This window comes from Centruroides sculpturatus, unplaced genomic scaffold, assembly GCF_000671375.1.
Source record: "Centruroides sculpturatus isolate CEXI.00-Female unplaced genomic scaffold, Cexi_2.0 scaffold82, whole genome shotgun sequence".
Taxonomy (NCBI): Eukaryota; Metazoa; Arthropoda; class Arachnida; order Scorpiones; family Buthidae; genus Centruroides; species Centruroides sculpturatus.
This window is the reverse complement of record NW_019384498.1, coordinates 948,657-971,967: the sequence shown is the minus strand read 5'-3', so window position 1 is coordinate 971,967 and position 23,311 is coordinate 948,657. Positions and strand designations below refer to the sequence as shown.

Below are 23,311 nucleotides of genomic sequence, written 5' to 3'. Positions count from 1 at the left end.
CGAGAAAATACAGCAAAAACTCTAAAAGCAATTTCAAAATCTGGTCTCAATTCAAATCTGTTGAATTCATCACATCATCACATTACATGTTTCAAGTTAATTTTTTTAGCGGGAAATTTATTTATATATAATTTATTTTCTTGTTTATTTAAATGTGTGTGTTATTAATTTTCATTTCAGGCATATGTGAATGTATTTAAAGGTGATGAACTGCCAGAACCAAAAACTATGTTAGAGGTAAAATAACTATTTTTAAATATTTAATAATAATAATTTTTTAATCCAAACATTTATTTAATTTTTTGTTTAATTGAATTTAATTTTAAAAAGAAAAAACAATGATGATGTGATGCATTTTTTTTTCTTTATAAGATGCATCACATTTTTCAAGTTTATTATTCATTACTGTATAAGACATATCCTAATTTCCAGATGAGTTTTAGGTACAAAAAAAAATCTTATAAGGTGAAGAGTACAGTATTAATGTGATTTTGCAATTAAAATTTTTAACATTGTATAAGTAAAATCTTTTGTAAGTAATTAATAATCAAATAATGCTTACATTACTTATTCACATAAATCTTTTAGTCAAAATACTGTTTATTAAAAATTCATTGAAATTTATTCTTCATAATAAGCCAGTATCATCAAAAGTAGAGAGTATGAATTATATATTCATCCAAAAAAATTTTCTTTGAGAGCCAAAAATATTCCTATATTTACTTATTTTTAGAAATCTAATTTCCATTCAAATAAAATATCTGAGATCTATATTTTGAGTTATTTAATATTATTACTCATATTCATATGAATAGATCACATTTTTCATTATTCAAATTATTTATGCTTCATATAAATAAAATACAAAAAGTGTTTAATATACCAAACAGAATTATAGTGATTCATAATTCTTTTATGGATACAGGAATAATTATGAGTTCAATGATAAACTTCTCTATGACAAAATAATGTCACATTGGTCAGACAGCCTTCATATTTTCCAGATTTGGATCTCTAAATCTTTCCTTTTCCCAAAACTTTAACTTTACTGAAGGGAAAAACTTATAAAGACACATAAGCCATACAAGAAAATACAACAAAAACTCTAAAAGTGATTCCAAAATCTGAGTCTCAATTCAAACAATATAGTATGAAAGAAAAATTAACTGTTAGCAGCATATTAAAATGTTTTATATATATTTGCTAATGCACTTATGATTAAAAAAAACATATAGTTGGGTTGTGAAATGATCATTTGATGTATGAATTTATAATTAAAGTAAACTTTAGTTACTTTAAAGTTTAGTTTTTTTAATTTAAATTTATAAAATGAAATGTGAATTAAGTGAATCACAAATGTAATTTTTTACTCAATGAAATTCATTTAAAGTAAATATATTTTACAAACAAAAGACAAACAAAAATAAAAAAATATATATACAATTTAACAAAACATATTTTCAATAATTTTTTGTTCCATTTAGATGATTCTAACATGTACATATTATTTTCCTTTAGATTTTATCAGACAATTTAAACTCATTAATATAAAATAATTGTGTATTTAATAGGCTACAGCTGAAGCCAATAATTTAGCAGCTGTTGCAAGTGCCAAAGATTATTATTCATCCCATATGCAAAAGGTAAGAAAAAAATCTATAAATCATTTCTTGTTTTGTTGAAAAATGTAATAATGTTTTTATTGCAATCAAAATTATAATTTTTATGATAAATGCTATAACATTATTTTAATTTATAATCTTTTCATAATACCTCTTGATTTATTCATTAAACATTTTCTTTTGGTTTATTATTTCAATTTTTGTCAAATATATTATCTATCATAATAAATGTAAATTTAATTTGTGAAATGTCTAAAAATATTGTAGATATTTTCTTTGATTTTTTTTTCTTAATTTAATTTTAATCAATTCTTTCTTGACAATAGCTCACTGAAAATGATTTGAATAAATATATTTAATTGGACAGTATTAAATTTTAACTTTTTGAAGCTAAAAAATGAACACTTCTAAAGCACTTTTAAAATGTAATTACATATTAACAAGAACTGTTCATCATATTATAAGGTGTCTTTTTGTGTGTCATCTAGTTTTTGTTTAACCAAAATAGTTTTTATTATAGCATGTTTTGTGTTCTCATCTCTTCTGGTTTTGTTATTTTGTAACAGGAATGACTCATCAAGTTGGTATTTTGGTTAAAGAAATTATTAGCGATTTGCTAATAGATAAAGAAAATATTTATCAAGAGATGATATAAATCAAAATTGAGGATATAAAATATAGTCAAACAACCAGTATTTGTATGATTCTCAAACACAAAATTGTGCTACTGTTTAAACACTTTGCATTTTTTCATCTTTATTCAGTTGATACGAGTATTACTACATATTTCGGGCAATGCCCTTCATCAGCCAACTAAACGTTAAAAAAGGGTACATAAATTTTTAACAAGACAATATCATACAGAAAGGCCATTTTAAAAAAATATATATCTAAATGTATAAATTCATTCACAAGATGTACCATTAGATTCCTTACAAACTTGAAAGGTGTACACATGTATAAGAGTAATGCAGTTTCATACATCTGCCTAGATAAATTTGACATACTTTTTACAAATTTATAATACACTATATTCCTTATATTTATGAGAAATTTACAAAATACAACTTACCTTAAGTTTTACAAATATACTACATTGACTAGTGAGACTCAGAATATATTAGGGGCAGTCCAATGAAAATGAGACAGATGGGGAAAAAAGTAAGTAAACTATTTATTATTTCAAAAGTAATTGCCATAACTGTTAATACATTTATCCTACTGTGAGACAAAGAACCATGATTGTATCCAGGTGTGCACCTTTTCGTCTGAAGCAAATTGATGGCCACGAATGTCTTTCTTCAGGGTTCCAAAAATATGGAAATCACATGGGGAGAAATTGGGACTGTATGGAGGATGTGTATGGACTACGCTGCAGATAGTCAAAACAACCTTGTTAACATGTGGGTGGGCATTATCTTGCAACAGAATGATGCCGTCTGTCAACATTCCTGGGTGTTTGGATTTGATGGCATGCTTTAATTTTTGCAAAGTTTCTATATTATCGCTGTGCATTAATTGTGGCGCTGTTTTCCAGAAAGTCAACAGACAGTGGACTTCCTTAGTGATGTTGGACGCACACACAACTCACCGACCTCACTTCAAGCACGTCTAACAGACAAATAAAAGCGGTGAACATTCACGCTGTTCCTTCCTGATTCCCAATAGAGGGCACTTCTAAATACACACCTACCTGCATTACCAACTTCCGTGCCACACTTGTTATATAGTCTGTCTAATTTTCATTTGACTGCCCCTAATACTTTCTCAACAATGATATCAAAAGTAGGCTTCACCAACATGAAATTTACATATATCTAGTTTTTAAACAAGTAATTAATACATAAGTACATAAACAGTATACAAATATTAAAAAGTTTAAAGCCTGAGGAACAAGCTTTAAATTATGATAAACTATTTCAACATTGGATCTTGCCTGTACAAAAATGCCAAGTGTTTAAATAATAGCACAATTTTGTGTTTGAGAATCATAGAAAATTATAAAACACGGTTTCGGAAAATTGAGAACCAGTATTTGGTTAATTACATAAGTACACATACTTATATCAAATATATATATAAATATATATATTAGCTGATTGTAATTAAAGTATCTACATTCAATGCTGTCTAGCAAATGCAAACCGTGTGACCTTAATCTATAGGAATGTTGATTGTGATGACACAAAAAGTATGCCTTATTAAAGACATGTATTTGGCTATTGAAAGACAGTAACAGGCCATATGTGAAGCATCACAGACACAGAGGCTCAATTACAGTTGTCTGTTGAACCTACTGCTCATCACCTACCTTAGAATGAAGATCACATTGACTTGTATCCCCTGCATTGCTAAGGTCTTAAGTGTCTTGTACAAAAAAAATATTTGTGCCATAGTGGTAAGTTTTAGTACAAATCTTTATACAGAAAGTCTTCTGCATATTCTGAATGTCACAATACTTGATTTGGTTGCATTTTGCCTGAAAAATAGCTCTACAGACTATGTTCAATAGGATATTTTAATTACAATTACTCTGTGTGTGTATTTGTATGTAAAATTAGAGTACTTACTATCTTAAACTTCTTGTCAAATAAACTGAATATGGACAGAAATATTGGATTCAGTTATTTTTAATGCAAACAAATTTTTAATTAATAAAGAAATATAAATAAAATAGTTTTTCATTTATATTTTATATTCATTCAACTTATTTTTTTTAGTATATTTAGTGTATTTAATGTGATTGCTTAACCATTATTTTTTATTTATTAATTAATAGAAATATATTTTTATTTCTGTTTTTATACTATGCTATTATTTTTTTTGGAAATTAACAGAATAATTCTTTCAATGTCTATATGTTTATCTGCTATGTTCATTTTCTTACATTTTATCATATATTTTTATAAATATATGGGATAGGTTAATACATTTTTTCGTACATAATCGATCTGAAAAATTGATTTTCCAAACAACCCCAGTCCCCAATTCATTCAGATAATCGATGCTCTACTGTATTATAAAATACACTTGCAAATCAATGCTCTGAATGAATTGGGGACTGGGGTTGTTTGCAAAATCAATTTTTCAGATAGATTATGTGCGAAAAAATATATTAACCTATTCCATGTTGAAATTCATTCAAATCCTGGCACATCCTTAAGTACCCTTTCATGGTTGCACCAGGTCTGCCAGCTAAAACACACACACCAACAAAAATAATATTGGAGTAGCCCAAGACATAGCCAAAGATTGCAATGCCACAGCACTAGCAGAAATTAAATTTGCTGATGGGAAAGCTTTTGGTTGATCAACATTTGATGCTCTACTGTAATTTTAATTTCAGAATAAGTTTTTTGATACATAAAAATAAATATTGTTCTAGATAAGTAACAGTAAGTTTTATTTAATAGGTTTGTGGCGGAGACCGTCCTTATATAAGTGTTAGGCAATTACAAGAAGAACACGAACATTATCATGATCAAGCCTTACAAACATTTACTAACATTAGGAAAATGGGTGGTCCAGAATTTTCAAAAATGTATTTAGAGCAGCTTAATAAGGTATGTATTATTATTTTCATTAATAATTGTGCCACTCACTTGCCAAATTGATTAACTCCATAAAATCAAAAGTGGAGAAAAGTGACAAAGTAATATACATTTTTTTTTTAAATTTCTTTTAAAATCTAAATTCAAATAAACATTGTAGAATATATTATTGTAGATATAGCTTTTATTTAACAATATATAAAGTTGCATAGTTATGCTATAATTGTTATTGTTATTATGATTTTGGTGTGATTGAAAGAGTTAATCGATTTGGCAAGTGAAAAACAGTAACATTCAGTTCAGTCAGTTTTCAAATAATTTTTTATTATAGAGAAACATCATTATCATACATTTTTTATTAAAAATTTTTTGCAAAAATGAATAATAACTGTTCTATTACTGTTACAATGGTGGTTGTTATTATTTTGTTTAAATTGATTATTTAGCAACATAAATGATGTCTTCTTTGTCAGTTGTATTTGAGGTCCCATCATGTTGATTTGTTCTTAAATTTTTATAAGAATCACATTTAATAGAATGAATGAAAAAATTTTTTAGTTTCATCCATCTTGATATAATTGTATAACTTTTTTTTTTTTAAGAAAAACAATTTCCATCAAAATTAAAACAATTGTTCAATATTCCACAAGTATACTTACTTCTGCGGGCAGTTGGACTGTAACTTATTTCTTTTATTTACTTTTTGTGATGAGATAACATTAAATAATTAGTGTTATCTTCAAGGCATTGGATAACAGTACTGCAATTGCAATGTGTGTGCCGACAGATTTATGTTACAGTATGGAGTTAATTAGATTAGCTTCTGAAATAAATAAATAAATTTTCGATGGTCAATAAAATTTTGTTATTAAGTGGTATTAATCCTTATTATTAGGGAAACTTATTATGAATATAAAAAGTTATGAGTATATCAAGTGCTTTGACACTAAAATTTAAAAAAATTCAAATGTGGAGTTAATTGTTTTGGCTTGTGACTGGCTCAATTATGTTTCATAAAAGCAATATTATTTACTATAGGTGATGATAGATAACCAATAATAGATTCTTGATATATAGGTTATGAATTATAGTAATAAAACTGATTAAATTAATATGATTCAACATAACTGTATTTTTTATCATTATCTTTTAATATGTAAATTATGATATCTAAGGGTTTTATTTTTATTTACTTTTCAGTTTTAGTTATGAAGACAATGACAATGATAATAAGTTGTAAGTGCTAGTTAATGGTTTCTGTTTAAAACCTTTATAGCATTTGCAACATATGCATTTTTGTTGTCGTTTATACATACATATATACAACGGTTACTTTGAAAATTTTGCAATACAAGAAAACCATCTGTGATGAATTGCAGTTTTTTTTTTTTAAATAATAAACTTCATATGACACATTATGCATAAACAAATTTCATCAATCTCTCAATCTAAATGAGACAGACCCTTTTACTAATAGTAATCATGGAACTTTCTAGAGAAGCACTTTGTACAATGATTTACTATGATTTTTGTGATAGACTAAATGACAAAGACTATTATAAACAATTGGAATTGGCTTTTAGAGGTGATGCTCCATTTTTTACTATTGTGTTCAGGTGGTACAAAAGATTTCAGAGGTGTCTTACTTTCTTCCATGATGAAACACATGAAGGATGACCATGAACAGCCTTGACTTATAAAAATGTAACTACTATCCAATGTATGATTGCAAAAAGACCAAAGATTTACCTGTGAAATGATACAGGAGAGACTACAGATTGGAGTCTCTGCAATTCAGACATTCTGCATAAGTAGTTACAGTTAAAAAAAGTAGTGTCTGATTGAGTTGACAGATTTTGAAAAGTCAGAACATGTCAGAATCTCTAAGAAAACTGGAAAGTTGAATTGTGAGGTGGACACCAGATTATTTCCAAGATTGTCACATGTGATTAGACATACATTCCATTTTATGACTGTCATAGGTCAAGAAAATCAGATATGGATCCTTAAAGATGATCCAATTCCAACAGCTGTGAAAAGGCAGAGAGCAATAAAAACAGTCATGTTTGCTATTTTTTTCAGTAGCACTGGACTGGCAAGAGCAATTAAGCTTGATGAACAGAAGACAGTAATGGCTAATTAGTACACTACAGTTTGTCTTCCTAGAATTCTGGAGTCACTGAAAATTTGAGGTCAAATTTTGCATCATGATAATCCTTCATCACAAACTGCCAAGAAGGATGTTGATTTCATTTAAGTTAATAATATAAAAATCATTCCACATCCACTGTATTCACCAGATTTCGCATTGTGTAACTTCTGGGTATTTTTTAATTTCAAAAAACATTTGAGGAGTTGCAAATTTAACATGAAAGATGAAATTGAAGCTTCCTTAACAGAGTATTTTGATATCATTCTAGAAAATGAGTGGCATCATGCTTTTGATCTTTGGAAGGAGCAACTGCATGTGTGCATTTTGGCCAGCGGAAAGTACTTTGAACATAAATAAAAAATGTTTTGTTTCAGGTCTTAAAGTATTCCTGTATTGCACAACTTTCATTCCCCCCCCCCATATATGTTACACTGGATCTGAAAATGTTGCTCATGTTCTGCCTATTTCACAAAATAGGAGAAAACTCGACTAATGTTGAATTTCTTACAGGCTAATGTTGAATTTTCTATTTGTGAAATTGTCATTTGATATTTTCTAATAAGATACTGATATTTGATTTGTTCATTGAATTATGAGTTAGAAAATGTTAGACAAAGATTTGTTTTAGTATTGTTTTCCCATTTCAAGATTATGTAATGATATTTTATACTTCTTAATGATGATCATTATGTACATGTTTTGTGGATTGTTATCAAAAACTTTGAAAATAGAAACTCTAAAACAATAATAAACAAAAGTCAAACAAGAGGAAAAATCTTTTTGTAATATGCAAATTCATAAATTTACCATAATGCTACACTAGTGTCACTTAGTGCAATTGCTAATTTCATGAATTCAGCAGAAATATTGTCATGTTCCTGAAATCAACACTTCAATTTCATGAATTACACAAAATTTTGTCTATCTCAAAAAGAAGGAACATTTCTAGATTTGGAAATAACAACATATATCTGTAATAACAAAAAAATATATATATTTTTACTAGTGATAGGATGATACCAAAATTTCTCCTGATTCTGATTCTGCTGAAAACTTCCAATGCTGATTCTTTTGAATACTTCCTAAAGCTTAGTTTAGTTTAGAAAATTAACAATTTACATTAAGAGCACAGTACATTCATTAATTAATAAACATCAAGCTTAAGAATTAATCTTTCAAAAGAAATGTGAAAAAAAATTCATTTATATGCTGGGATACACATGCTTTTATTGTGTACTAAAAATAACTTTGTAATCTTATTTCACATAAAGTTAACTGATTTTGAATTTATTCACTTCAGCCACAAATGTCTAGACTGGCCCATCTTAAAAAATCAATTTTTAAAACTCAAAACGTCATTAAACATAGCACAAATGAGTATTTTACTCTGAATTACATGAATTGCATTTGAAAATTTAACATATTATGGGAACTATTCCATAAGATTATCCACACTGTCAACACTCCAAAACTTCGTTTTGAGATCAGGACTGTAAGGAGAATGCTCTAACACATCAAAACTTCGTTTTGATGTGTTAGAGCATTCTCCTTACAGTCCTGATCTTGTCCCATTGGACTATCACCTGTTTGGCCCCCTAAAAGAAATGCTACGGGGATGAAGAATCACATCTGATGACAATGTTAAGACAGTGGTGCATTTGCAGTTTGCACTTCAGCCGAAAACTTTTTTAATGAAGGAATAGGTAAACTAGTGGACAGATGGACAAAGTGTGTTGAAAAGCAGAGCAATTATATTGAGAAATGATATATTTGACTTGCTGAAGATTGATTACAATAAATTCTACAGCCAAAGTGCAGATAATTTTTGACTTACCCTTGTAATTTGCAAAACATTCCAACAGCTGCACTGAGATCTGCCATTTTGGAACTGCTCTGTATACATTGTTAAAAAACCTTCAGTAGCAATCACAGTGAAAGCAGTGCTGAATTTAATGACAAGCCAATAGAAATTATTTGAATCATCATGAATGTTTTGTATGTAGATGTTCTACTGTTAGCTGTGTGTGTGGGAAGTAAAAGAACCTGTGCAACTGTATAGAAATCAGTGTGGGACCAAACATGCATGTAACTTGGAGACTGTTGTTGGTGACTATAGTGACACTCCCAGCTATTTTCTTAAATACTGGGCCATGCTGTTGCTTGGATTTGTTCAGGGACCCTAGAAATTAAACAATGTTTCTGGGAAAGCAATATATCTGGGAACAATAGATTGAGGTTTGCTGTATATGTTTTATTATAAATATATGATTAAAATTGTTTAATAAGTTACATAAAAATTAAATTTTATTAAAATACTTTTATTTTATAAAGCTATTATTGACGGTGACACTATCTTATTGAAAATTTTAATTCATTGAAAAAAGTTAAAGTTGATTATTAATTAATATACAGTAATACCCCAAATTTACGCAATAGGTGGGATCGAGCGATAACTGCATAAGTCGAGGTATAATTTCGCAATTTGTGTAAATCCAAGTCGGATGTATGTAAGCTAATAAATGTTCTCGTTAATCTTATCTCGTCTTTTGATTCGTTCACAGTTACAAGAAATCACCACATAGAGTCTCTCGAATCTCCATAGATATAACAAACACAGAAATAAATAACACAAAATAAATTGTAGCTATTCGTCAATTCTGCGCGACAATTTGAAAAGATTTTTGAAAAGACGAGATTTGAAAATCGCATAACTCCGGGTTTGCGTAAGTCGAGGTATTACTGTACTTTATTAATTAATATTCAAACAGAAAAGAAAATTTTAGTTCAGTTATTAATCATATTCTATTTCAATGTTAGCTTTTTTTATTTTAAGATTTTATGATATATTTTATGATATATAATAAATTCTATATTGAATTATATATCTCATTTCATGATATTTTCAATAGGAAATATTAGAAACATATGATAATTTTGTGAAACACAATGAAAGTAAAAATATTTTTGCTGCTGCAAGAACGCCAGCTACATTATTTGCCATTGTACTTATCACTTATTTTCAATCGGCGTTTTTCGGACTTTTAGGATTTTATTCTATGGCAAATTTTTTCAATTTAGTAATGGGTATAACACTATTAACTCTATGTCTATGGTCGTATATAAGGTAAGTTAAAAAATTTCTTTTCAATAAAATATTGCTGAAATACTGNGTCGGAGTTCATGAAGATTTTACTCCTTATTAGCACTTATAATATTTTTATAAAACTCATCTCTACCCTCAAAATTAAGCTTTTTGACATTTTAAATAAAAAAATCATAACAGATGACGCCACACGCAATTTTAAAGTTTAGCCGGGAAAGTGATGCAACTGATTGCTGGAATTTGTATTTTTTTTTTTTTTTTAATTTAATAATATAATTTTTGAAAACATTTGTTACATATACAAGTTATGATAAAAAAAAAGCAATTTGGGCTACTGTATATGCTGTTTTATAAAACAGCATATACAATAGCCCTAATTGCTTTTGAAAGCTACTCTAGTACAGTAGTGGTGAACCTATGACCTGCGGGTCATTTATAAATTTATTTTTTATATCATAAAAGAGTTGAACAGACAATCAAAAATATTAAAAAAATGAAGTATATATATCTAATGTTGAAGTCATAAAAAACCAGCCTAAAGGCCTTATGCAGTCATTGGGGCATATGTGCGACGTCATTCTGAAGTATAAATAACAAATTTAAAATGAGATGATTAATGATATCTTTTTTTTTGTTGCATCTACAAGTTTGTCCAATATGAATTAGTGAGCTAACATATCCAGTTATATATTATTTGAATGATAAATCTTAAGATTTGTCCTTTTTTATGAATTTCATTTAGATTTGTTTGTTCTAAACTTCTATGTTTTTTCTGTGTTGATTAGATGAGGGGTTACATTTCTTTAAAACATCTTTAATATTTAAATTGGACTACTGCTTTTGTATAGTGCATGCATAAAATATTTCAACCTTTTCAAATATCAGTAATTTATCAGAATTTTATAATATATTGAATTTCATTTTGAGAAAATACTATATGTTTTCTACATATACTAAACAAATAAGAATCAAATATTAATTTAAAATAAATTAAATCTAAATGTTTATATTCTAATTCAATAAAATTTGACAACTTTATTTAAATTATAGCCAAGTGTCACATATAACAAGTCTAAAGAATTGGAATCATTGGGAAACTACCATTGTGTTTACAGTGAAATTTTAAAATACATCTTTAAATTTATTTAATTTTTTTGCTCTCAGTTATTCTAATTTAAAAAAGTTCTTATTGTTTAATTTTTAAAATAATTCTATCATATATTCATTTAGATAGCTATGCAGTCAGAAATGCCTTTCAGAACATATCCAAAGCTTAAAAAGAATTATTTTGGTGTAATTGTCCAAAATTAATGATGATGATTGATGTAATTTAGAAATATTCTTTTATACTATACATAAAAAATTACATCATGCCATTTTTGTTATATTTTATGATAACAAATGTTTATTATTAAATTAAATGTTGAGGTGTTAATACCTAATTAAATAAAATTTAATAATTTTAAAAATAAGCTAAACATACCTAAAAACTGAAAGTTTCTTTGTAATTACTTCTGTAGCTTTGGCAGTTGAAAGTGATTGGATAAGAAACTTTTACAGTGTATGTGATCAGTACTAAAAGAATTAGTTGTGATGTTAATACAGTGAAATCAGGAAATATTTGTAATAGGTAAATATAAGATAATGTAAAAAATAATAAAATAAAGTTTGAAATTTGTTAGAAAAATTAGGAATACTTTCCTGTATAATTTCTATATCTAAATTCAAATTTTAAGTTCACCACGAAGACTGTTATGCTTGAATTATATTAAAAATTAGACTGACTGAAAACATCATAATTTAAAAATATATGTATTTATTAGCATTAATATTTCAGTATTTTGATAGTTATAAAACATTTACAAATGATATAAACACCAATAAATGATATCACTTTTCTTCCAAACTTTTTATGTTTTTCTCAATAATTGTTGTTCAAATAAAAGTGTGTTTTCTTTTTAGATTCAATTACAAAACATATTCCAGAATTATGTACAAATTATATAATATTCTTACTCTCAAATATTTTACCACTCCATTTAATATATTATAGTGTTCTATTAATTAATAAAATAGTAACAAACAAACAAATAAAACGGATAAATTAGAGTAACAATTGTAATAATATAATTTACTATATATAGAAAAATCTGATAGTAATAACTTAAATTTTAAATTCTGCAAAAATCTTTTTCTTTTCAGTGTTGTAATTTGCAACAATATATAAATACTAATTGATTTATAAAAATAACAACAAACATTTAATCAAATTAATATAATTTATTTTCATTATTGATTTTGTTGTTCATTGATTTCACTTGGCTAATATAAAATGCACATGTTCTCTTTATGTAAGAATAATTTGAACATACTTCTAAAATTGAAATTTTGCACAGACTCTGAAGTTCTCTTGAAGCTCATGGGGTCAAGTTGAAGTCAGTCTTTGGCAAATAGAAAATATTAATTAACTAATGCTGGCTTATTTCTATTAATATTGTCATTTTTTGTTTCTGCCTGAATTCTGAGGTTCCATTGTTGCTCATGAAGTGGCATTTATGATTAGTGCTTCAAAAATGCATCTGGCACTGGAAATAAATGCAAGAAGTGCCACTCTGTTACTGTGGAAATTAAACTGATCATTACAAAACTAAGCACATTAGGTGAAAAAAAAAACTGTATTTGAAACACTTGCTACTAAGCAGTAGTGAGCAGGTAAACAAGCATAATGTATTCTATTAAGTGCATTGAAAAATTAAACACTAAGTGGTTATTTTGTATAAAAATATATTTTTTAGGTTAATTTTTACTTAAGACAAAATCTTGGAATCTAATCTGTTCAAAAGTTAGGGGAGTACCTGTAATATTTCTTTGATCAAACAAAATGAATGTAAGTTTTTTGTCAAAATTATGTAATTAATTTATGTATTTCTAATATTTAGCAGTGCTTTTCTCAGACATATAGATACTGTAATGACATCAAGTAAATGAAAGCTTTTTTGCAAATATTTATTTTGCAATCAAATAATAGTTGGACATCATGTAAATAGCAATTTTTTTATTTTCAAATTAACAATTTAAAGAATTTTAAGTGATAACAAAATTGATGGTAACAAATATGACAGTAACAGTACTTTCATTTGTTCAAATTAATTTTAATAATGAAAGATTAAAATGGTAAAAATGGTAAATCTAGTAGTATAGTTTATTAAAACATTTATTTATTTATTTTATGAGGCATGTTGAGGTTTGTTCAGGAGTATTTACAGCCCTAAGAACGAGTTTGTTTCTATATTCTGTTCAAAGTAATTAGCCAGGGATGGGCAACGTGCAGCCTGCAGTGATATTTTTTGTGGCCGGTCTCTCATAAAATATGAATAAATATATCAATTTCCCAGCTTATTAAGGAAGTACACAGCAAAAATTCAAACGTTATTTTCTACAACTTACATATGTGAATAGTTTTCCCGCAATGAATTTAGTAAAAATTAAAACAAGAAACTGGCTAACAGACTGACTCACATCGAAACTTATTTAAAACTAACAGTGACTAATATTTAACCAAATATTTTTGATTTATTATGTTTACATCAGTTCCAGAAGCTAAATTAAGTATACTTATGCTAATTTAAGATTATATATGAATAAAGAATTGTGATTTACTGACATTTTCCCCCCTTTTTTATATGCGGCCTACGTCAGTTCAAAAATTTTGAAATGCGGCCATTATATAGAAAAAGGTTGCACATTCCTGCTCTTAGCCATTTAATTAAATATTACTTTTTACTTAAGTTATTTTAAATTATTACAGATATTAGATTGCAATTTTCAAAGTTTTATGGAAGGAATATTGCTCTTTGTATTTCAATTTTCAGATTTAATGTATTGGGTTGTTTAGAAAGTAATTTTATTTTTTTTTACCACTAGAGGGATTAGTTGTATTTTTACCAGCTATTTTCATTCTAAACTGTATTGTCATTATATATTTTGACAGCTGACATTTTAAGGCTTATTTGTAAAAAATTTTGTTTGATTTTGTGCTATTGTTTTTTTTTCATCAAATATGGAAGAGCAAAAGCAGCATTTTTGGCATATATTGCTCTTTTATTACCAAAAAGATAAGAATGCTGTTCAAGCAAGAAAAAAATTGTATATGTATAGAGATGTATTGACAGAACGAGTGCCAAAACTGGTTTGCAAAATTTTCTGACAATTTTGATATTGAAGATGCATCACATTCTGGAAGGCCAGTTTAAGCTGATGAAGACAAAATAAAGGCATTGATTGAAGCAAACTGCCGAATAACAACACAAGAAATCATTAAGAGATTAAATTTGTCCAATTCAACCATTTATAATCACTTGAAATGACTTGGTTTTTGTTTTAAAGCTTGATATATGTGTTCCACATGTTCTTAAAGAAAGAGATTTGCTCTATTGCATTAACATCTGTGATTTGCATCTCAAATGTGAAGAAAATGATCATTTTTGAAGTGAATCATAACTGGTGACAATAAATGGATTGTATATATTAGGTTCAAAGACTGAAATTGCTCATTGAGCAAAAAAAAATGACCACAAAGTGAAATTTGTGTCATGTTTTTAATGATATTTGACCATGTTGTGATGATTAAGAAAAGCCGTAAAGCGTTCTGAACGTTAACTGATGCAATTACGATATGAAGGATAGGTTGTAACTTATCAACGGGCACATTGAAAACACTTGTAGAGTTTGTATTGTGTTCATTTTTGACCAGTGCTGCCATTTATAGGGTAATTACCCTTTTCTAGAGTAATTTCAACCTCTCACAGTAATGTTTTGGGTAGTCTTATATTTAGGGTAACTCTAGGGTAAAACTACCCTGTGTTCTGATGCTATTACTCATTGCTCCACAAGTTTCTCTGGAAAAAGTTTTAGCCTAAAACCATTCTGTTTTTCCCTATAACTGGAGAGTTTTAGAAGAGGACAACAGAAGCTAAAGAAATAATGCAGATTGTTGCTAGGTACACTGTACAGTGATACTTCAGTTTTCATTGATAATCTGTTCGAAAACAAAGAGCAAAATCCGAAACCAATGATAACCAAAGTCAATGAAAACTGAGGTAATACTGTATATTACACTTGAGTAGGATTTTGCTTTTCTCAATCTTTATGCCATTGAGCCATTGGCACTCTCCATATCGGATGTAAATTAATACCTCTGATAAAGCCTAAAAATCCCAAGACATTTTAGTCATTAAAATTTTTAAAAACAATGAATTAAGAATTGTTCTAATTATTTCACAATAATAGTACAGGGATCATCTGCATCATAGAATTGTTCGTCTTATTTTTTTTTTATTTGAGCTTGAGCTTGGAGAGTTTTCTCAATTTTGGGTAATTTTCTGCAGTTTAAATTGGTTTGATTGTTTTAGTTAGGGTGCCTAATGTTGATAGGGGATGTGCAGCTCCCAGAAATGTTTTAGTTGCTGTTATGAACATCAATCCATCAGGTCTCTATCAATTAGGAAACAAGGAAAGTCTTCTTGATCAACTTTATGCTCATAATGAATTTACAATTTCTACAGTAATTTTATTAACATTCAACAAATGAATAAATCAAATAAAACTTTTTAATGTTAAAATAATAAATATAGCAAAAATTATTTTACATTATTTATAAAAATTTTAATATATAATTCATTTAAAATCATTATGTTGTGAATTTTGTATATTTACTTATTTATTATTATTTTTATAGCTTTTAAAACCTCTGTATCAGAAAATGACAGCTGATCGAATGTTTATGCAATTCCAGCAGAATGGAAATAATACTGTATATGTGCCAGAATCATCCAATGGAAAAATAAAAAGGACATGATCCACCATTTAATTAAACAATGGCAATACCATTCTAACCTTGCCTTTATCCCTCAGGGGGAGCATTTTGCTCAATTGTTCACCTGCCTGAACCTATGTCCTATAAAAAAAAAAGAGGAGATACAGATTGAAAAGAAGTTTTGTGTTCCTTCCAGTCCATTTATATAAAAAAATCTGCCAATTATTCCTGTTCCTCCATTGATTAATTCTGTTTTAATCCCTTTTTTTATACATAACTAATAACTACATCAATAAGGAGTTTTGGGGTACTTACTAATTCAGTTTAACCATTAACAGAATCAATAATACTCTAAAATATTTATATCCAATAAACTATGCAATTGCATTCATATAGTTTTGGTTATTATGCTAATTTTTTTTTTACCATATTGAAAAGCACAACTATGACATTGTTTAAATTTGTTTTAATAATTATTCATTATGTACTCAAATCTCAAATATGAAAAATATTCTTATTTACCAGGTGTGTTATAGTCTACTGTTAATTTATTATTCAGTAGGAAATTAATGTTTATCCCGATTCATCTCAAGAGAGATCAGTTCACAAATGCAATATCTTATTTTTAATGTAACTTGGAAGGATTGCATATCATTGAGACTTTTAATAATGTGGGTGAAAACTTTGCCATCAGTGCCTCTAATGAAAAACAAAACAAAAAAAATCAAGGAAAGTTTCTGAACTGACATTATTTTTGTAATCATTCAGCAGAGTACAAAAATATTAAAAGGCTTCCATATGTTTTGCAAGAAATATTTGTTGCTAGAGCTACAAAAAAGTATAGTGGTCACATCTAAGGAAATTTAAGTTCGTGAAATATTTAACTGTGCAGTTGAATGTTTATTACGAGAGGAAACTGCCATGTTTTTTCGTAAATGCTATACAAATTAAGAAAATTTGTATACAATATGCATCAAAACTGACTAATAATAAAAACATTTGAAAGTAAAAGACATTGTAAAATTTTATTGAGTTACAAACATATTCCAGTTTGCAATATTCAAAAAAGTATATCTTAATGAAAATGATTTGGATATATAACGAAGAAAATTGATTTTAATATTGTAAAATTATACTTTTAAAATAAAATCTGTTCATATATTTGTATATCTATTCATAAATGTACACATTTTCATCTTTATTGTTAGAGCTGACCAATTAATGCATCTCACATTGAAAATTTTATAGTATTAAATGTAAATCTAGTACTTGTTAAAATTCTAATAGAATGTTGGCATTAATTGAATTGTTAGTACAGATATTGTACCTCGTTGATTGCCTTTGTGATTTTTAGTTTGTTGAATTGGGAATTAAAGTTTGGAAATAAATTTTTGTATTGTTAAATTTTATAATTTTATCCAGTTTTTGTGTAAATGGAAATTTAAATTTTTGAAAATTCATCTTAACCAAAGAAATTAAACATTTTAAATTGGACTTCAGTATTTGATACATTAACAGATTTCATTCCAGAATGAAAGTCAGATGTGAGATTTCAAAACAAATATACAGAACAAATGTATAATTTTGAAATTAGTTTTTTTAGAATATTAAGTCTTATTGAGAATTTAACAAGGATAATGTCAAATTAAAAATTGTTTGCTACAGCATTTTTTTTTGTTTTTCTAAAAATGTAGTTGAAATTAAATTTATAGTGACAAATATGTTGCCCAGGAATTTGAACATATTTTATTAGACAATGAAATTAAATCATAACGATTATTATGTATAAATCTATTTTACATTATAAAGTATTGGCAAACTGAATTCGTTCTATACCATTTTAATTTTGGTAAGTTATGAAAAAGTAATTTTAATAATACATAAATATTGAAAATAAAGTGAAATATATAAATATCCAAAAACAGAATTCTATAATTAAAAAATGTTTCACATTTATATTTCTTAATGAGGTCGTATATATATATATATATATTTTTTTTTTCCTTATGAGAAATTGTCTGTATCCTTTAACATATGATTAATTTGACTTTAAATTTTTATATAGAAAAGAAACTACAAGAAGTGTTTTTTATAAATTATGTCAGAATTTTCATTGATTTTTCTAATTTGATAATTATAGCTAAAATGATTCTGTAAATAACGTTATATTCTTTCTATATGATTTAAATAATTCGAATTTATAAACTACTTGAATAAAATTTTCCAAAAATTATTGTTAGAAGAAAAATCGTTTTTAAACAAATTGAATAAAATCAATTATACATGAATTTTTCTCATTCCATTATTTTAATACCTGATGCAGCACAGCATGTTTTTGTATAAAAAAATTGATTATTTAATATACACTAGTAAAGGCTACGATTACATTAAATTATAATTTGTATGGTATTATCGAAACCAAAGTGAATCTAGTTGTATTTAATTTTTGTTTTAATTAAATTTCTTAGAAAAACTATTTTAACTATTTACAATAACTCCGTTAACTAAATTAATGTTTTAAAGTATTGGACTTGTATAATAAGATACTCTAAACTTTGCAGTTTGATTTTAAAAAATTTCCCGGAAAAATTAAAAATGAATTATACGGTGTATATAGAAGTTTCAAACCTCTATATGTACTGTACCGTACATTCAAGTATATTATCAAAATATGTAAATTCTTAATATTCATACATCGGAAACTAGGTTTAAAAAATCAACGAATTGCTTGACTTTCCCGGCAACATTTAAAACTGTGTGGCGTCACCTGTTACAATATTTTATTAAAAATCTTTTTATACTTTTAATTACTATAAAATGGCAAAAAGCTTAATTTTGAGGGCAGAGGTGGGTTTTATAAAAAAAAAATTATAAATGATGATAACGAGTAAAATCGTCATTAAGTCCGACCCTACTTCAGATATGACATGGCCACCCACCCCCTTTATCTGAGAGAAAATAAAAATGCATACGGCGATCGGACGAATAATAACCCCAAGATCTTTACATTTTTGGACTCGGAACCTTGAAACATCGAGAAATGCTAAAGATGGGGTTATGTATGGATGTTTGTGGGGGACACGATTTCGCCTTCTTTGAAGCTTAATAACTCTTATTCTTTTGTCGAAAATTTCTGAAATTTTGCAGGGAGGATTGTGCATTAAGAGATTGATGCCATTACAATGATTTCACAATTTTTTAGAAAACCCATCCCTACCCTGAAAATTAAGCTTTTTGTTATTTTATAATAGCCTAATTAAAAACATAAGTTTATTTTTAATTAAATAGAATATCATAACAGATGGTGCCATATGCAGTTTTAAACGTTACCGGGAAAGTTAAGCAACTCTCTGCTAGATTTTTTTTCCTACGGAGTTACGTGCTTTAAATTAAGCTGTTGTTTACCAACGTTAACCGTCAGCGTACTAGCTATTAAAATGCTATAAGCTAATGAAAACGAGTAATACAAGTAACCCCGGTATAACACGGCACTTCTATAGCACGGATTCGCTCTAGCACGGTTCGAAAATTGGGTAAAACCCTCGTACAACATGAAATGTAATAAAGGGTGCGTTATTTTATACTTCCGCGTAACTCCGCGCGAGCATTCTAATTGTTTTCCTGGCTACTTTGAATGCTCTTTCAACAATAATCCATTTAATGGTTACATTTTACAATTGGAACCCTTTTGCCTCTAAAAGCTCATTTTAGAATTATAGATTCCTCCATCGTTCCTAAATGCCTACAAACAACAGCGCACTCCCGTTGCAGAGCGACTGCTATTAACGAATGCACCCAAAAACTTGTCAGTTGATGATGCTCATGCTGAGATCATCATATAGGATGAATAATCCTCTGGTAAAATATTTACGTAAATAATAATTAAGTATTTTACTTATGAAAAAAATGAATAGTAAATCCGATTTGAATAAGGATTTAACAGCATGTTTTTTAATTTTTGGAACCTAACCCCCCTTTTCGCACTAGTTCTTTGTTTCGTATAACACGGATTCGCATAACACAGCAATTTTTTGGAACGTAACTCCCGTGTTATACAGGGGTTACCTGTACATAGTTTATTCTCGTCTTTTTGAAAGTCAAATTTAGTTTTAATGTTTTTTGTCACGAATATCAGTTTAATTAGTGTTTAGTAATAGATCGGGGCAGAAAAACGGGGGAAAATACATTACCAAAGCACCGAAGGCCGCGTATTAGAACCTCTCAGATTTATAGTGACTTCATTAAACGATAACTGCTAATTCTTCAAATGAAAAACGGTGGCATTTTTGATAGAACGTTTGGAATAATTAATAGTAAATAAACGAAATCACTTACTTTTCTAAGCTGGAACCTTCCCGTCTGTAGACTTGTCTAATATCTGAAGAGTATTCTACGAGAGTGGACCCAATATCTTGGATAGGCTACGTTCTATACAGAACCGGATTTAACCATAAGCTAAATAAGCTTGGGATCTCGCGTTACGAGAGGTCTCGTTATATTTTCAGATAGTTTCTTATTATTGTTTGGCGAATGAGGAAGGGCCCCCTTGTATGTTGTAGCGTAAGACCATAACATAAAGACACTCGACGTCCCATCCTAGGACCTGGCCAAACTGGCGATGAGAATAGAAAAAGGTCCACTCGTTAATGCTCACAAGGCGGAAAATAAAGAAGACGTATACTCTTGGAATAATAAATACCGTAACAGATGCAAATGGTGATGTAATATCGAAAAATGAACATTCATTCTTGTATAATGTCCTTCGATATATTCAAATTATCATGTACATGGTAATACTGTAATATATAGTATAAAAATAAGTCATGTTAAGTTCTCTAAAAACAAATTTTATATTTATGTTTTGAAATTTGAATGAAACATTTGAGAAATATGATGAGAATATATCTCATATTTCATAAAAAGTTTTATTTCGCAAATTTTCTGTTACATTACTTACAGCGAAAACGTTTATCAGCAATTATCTCTCTATTGAGTGCGATTTAAATTTATATTTTAAAAGTATCCGAAAATCAATGTTTTTTACTTTAAAAAATTGAAATATGAAAAATAATTCTGAGATTTATTTTTGTTTTTATAATGCTTAAAAAATATAATAAGTTACATCGGTAAATTTTAAAAACCAGATACACATCGGCTCCATTCTTATTTTCTGGGAAATACAGTAAATAAAAACGTTGTAATAATATACACTAATACCCCGAACTTACGCGATAGGTGGGACCGAGCGGTAACCGCGTAAGTCGGGGTGTAATTTCGCATATAAATACATACAAATAATTTTTAATTGGGGCCGGAGACTAAANAGCCCTAATTGCTTTTGAAAGCTACTCTAGTACAGTAGTGGTGAACCTATGACCTGCGGGTCATTTATAAATTTATTTTTTATATCATAAAAGAGTTGAACAGACAATCAAAAATATTAAAAAAATGAAGTATATATATCTAATGTTGAAGTCATAAAAAACCAGCCTAAAGGCCTTATGCAGTCATTGGGGCATATGTGCGACGTCATTCTGAAGTATAAATAACAAATTTAAAATGAGATGATTAATGATATCTTTTTTTTTGTTGCATCTACAAGTTTGTCCAATATGAATTAGTGAGCTAACATATCCAGTTATATATTATTTGAATGATAAATCTTAAGATTTGTCCTTTTTTATGAATTTCATTTAGATTTGTTTGTTCTAAACTTCTATGTTTTTTCTGTGTTGATTAGATGAGGGGTTACATTTCTTTAAAACATCTTTAATATTTAAATTGGACTACTGCTTTTGTATAGTGCATGCATAAAATATTTCAACCTTTTCAAATATCAGTAATTTATCAGAATTTTATAATATATTGAATTTCATTTTGAGAAAATACTATATGTTTTCTACATATACTAAACAAATAAGAATCAAATATTAATTTAAAATAAATTAAATCTAAATGTTTATATTCTAATTCAATAAAATTTGACAACTTTATTTAAATTATAGCCAAGTGTCACATATAACAAGTCTAAAGAATTGGAATCATTGGGAAACTACCATTGTGTTTACAGTGAAATTTTAAAATACATCTTTAAATTTATTTAATTTTTTTGCTCTCAGTTATTCTAATTTAAAAAAGTTCTTATTGTTTAATTTTTAAAATAATTCTATCATATATTCATTTAGATAGCTATGCAGTCAGAAATGCCTTTCAGAACATATCCAAAGCTTAAAAAGAATTATTTTGGTGTAATTGTCCAAAATTAATGATGATGATTGATGTAATTTAGAAATATTCTTTTATACTATACATAAAAAATTACATCATGCCATTTTTGTTATATTTTATGATAACAAATGTTTATTATTAAATTAAATGTTGAGGTGTTAATACCTAATTAAATAAAATTTAATAATTTTAAAAATAAGCTAAACATACCTAAAAACTGAAAGTTTCTTTGTAATTACTTCTGTAGCTTTGGCAGTTGAAAGTGATTGGATAAGAAACTTTTACAGTGTATGTGATCAGTACTAAAAGAATTAGTTGTGATGTTAATACAGTGAAATCAGGAAATATTTGTAATAGGTAAATATAAGATAATGTAAAAAATAATAAAATAAAGTTTGAAATTTGTTAGAAAAATTAGGAATACTTTCCTGTATAATTTCTATATCTAAATTCAAATTTTAAGTTCACCACGAAGACTGTTATGCTTGAATTATATTAAAAATTAGACTGACTGAAAACATCATAATTTAAAAATATATGTATTTATTAGCATTAATATTTCAGTATTTTGATAGTTATAAAACATTTACAAATGATATAAACACCAATAAATGATATCACTTTTCTTCCAAACTTTTTATGTTTTTCTCAATAATTGTTGTTCAAATAAAAGTGTGTTTTCTTTTTAGATTCAATTACAAAACATATTCCAGAATTATGTACAAATTATATAATATTCTTACTCTCAAATATTTTACCACTCCATTTAATATATTATAGTGTTCTATTAATTAATAAAATAGTAACAAACAAACAAATAAAACGGATAAATTAGAGTAA

General features: G+C 27.4%; 1 protein-coding gene across 1 annotated transcript in view; it reads left to right on the top strand.

Annotated features, from left to right (window-relative positions):
- Positions 1 to 10,486, top strand: part of LOC111621991 (atlastin-2-like) — a 64,418-nt gene extending 53,932 nt beyond the window's left edge. The window contains 4 exon segments of the mRNA XM_023364282.1: positions 181 to 237; positions 1,572 to 1,643; positions 5,036 to 5,185; positions 10,235 to 10,486. Of these exon segments, the coding sequence (XP_023220050.1) occupies positions 181 to 237; positions 1,572 to 1,643; positions 5,036 to 5,185; positions 10,235 to 10,453 (498 nt within the window). The 3' untranslated portion in view covers positions 10,454 to 10,486.
- Positions 10,487 to 23,311: the final 12,825 nt, after the last annotated feature.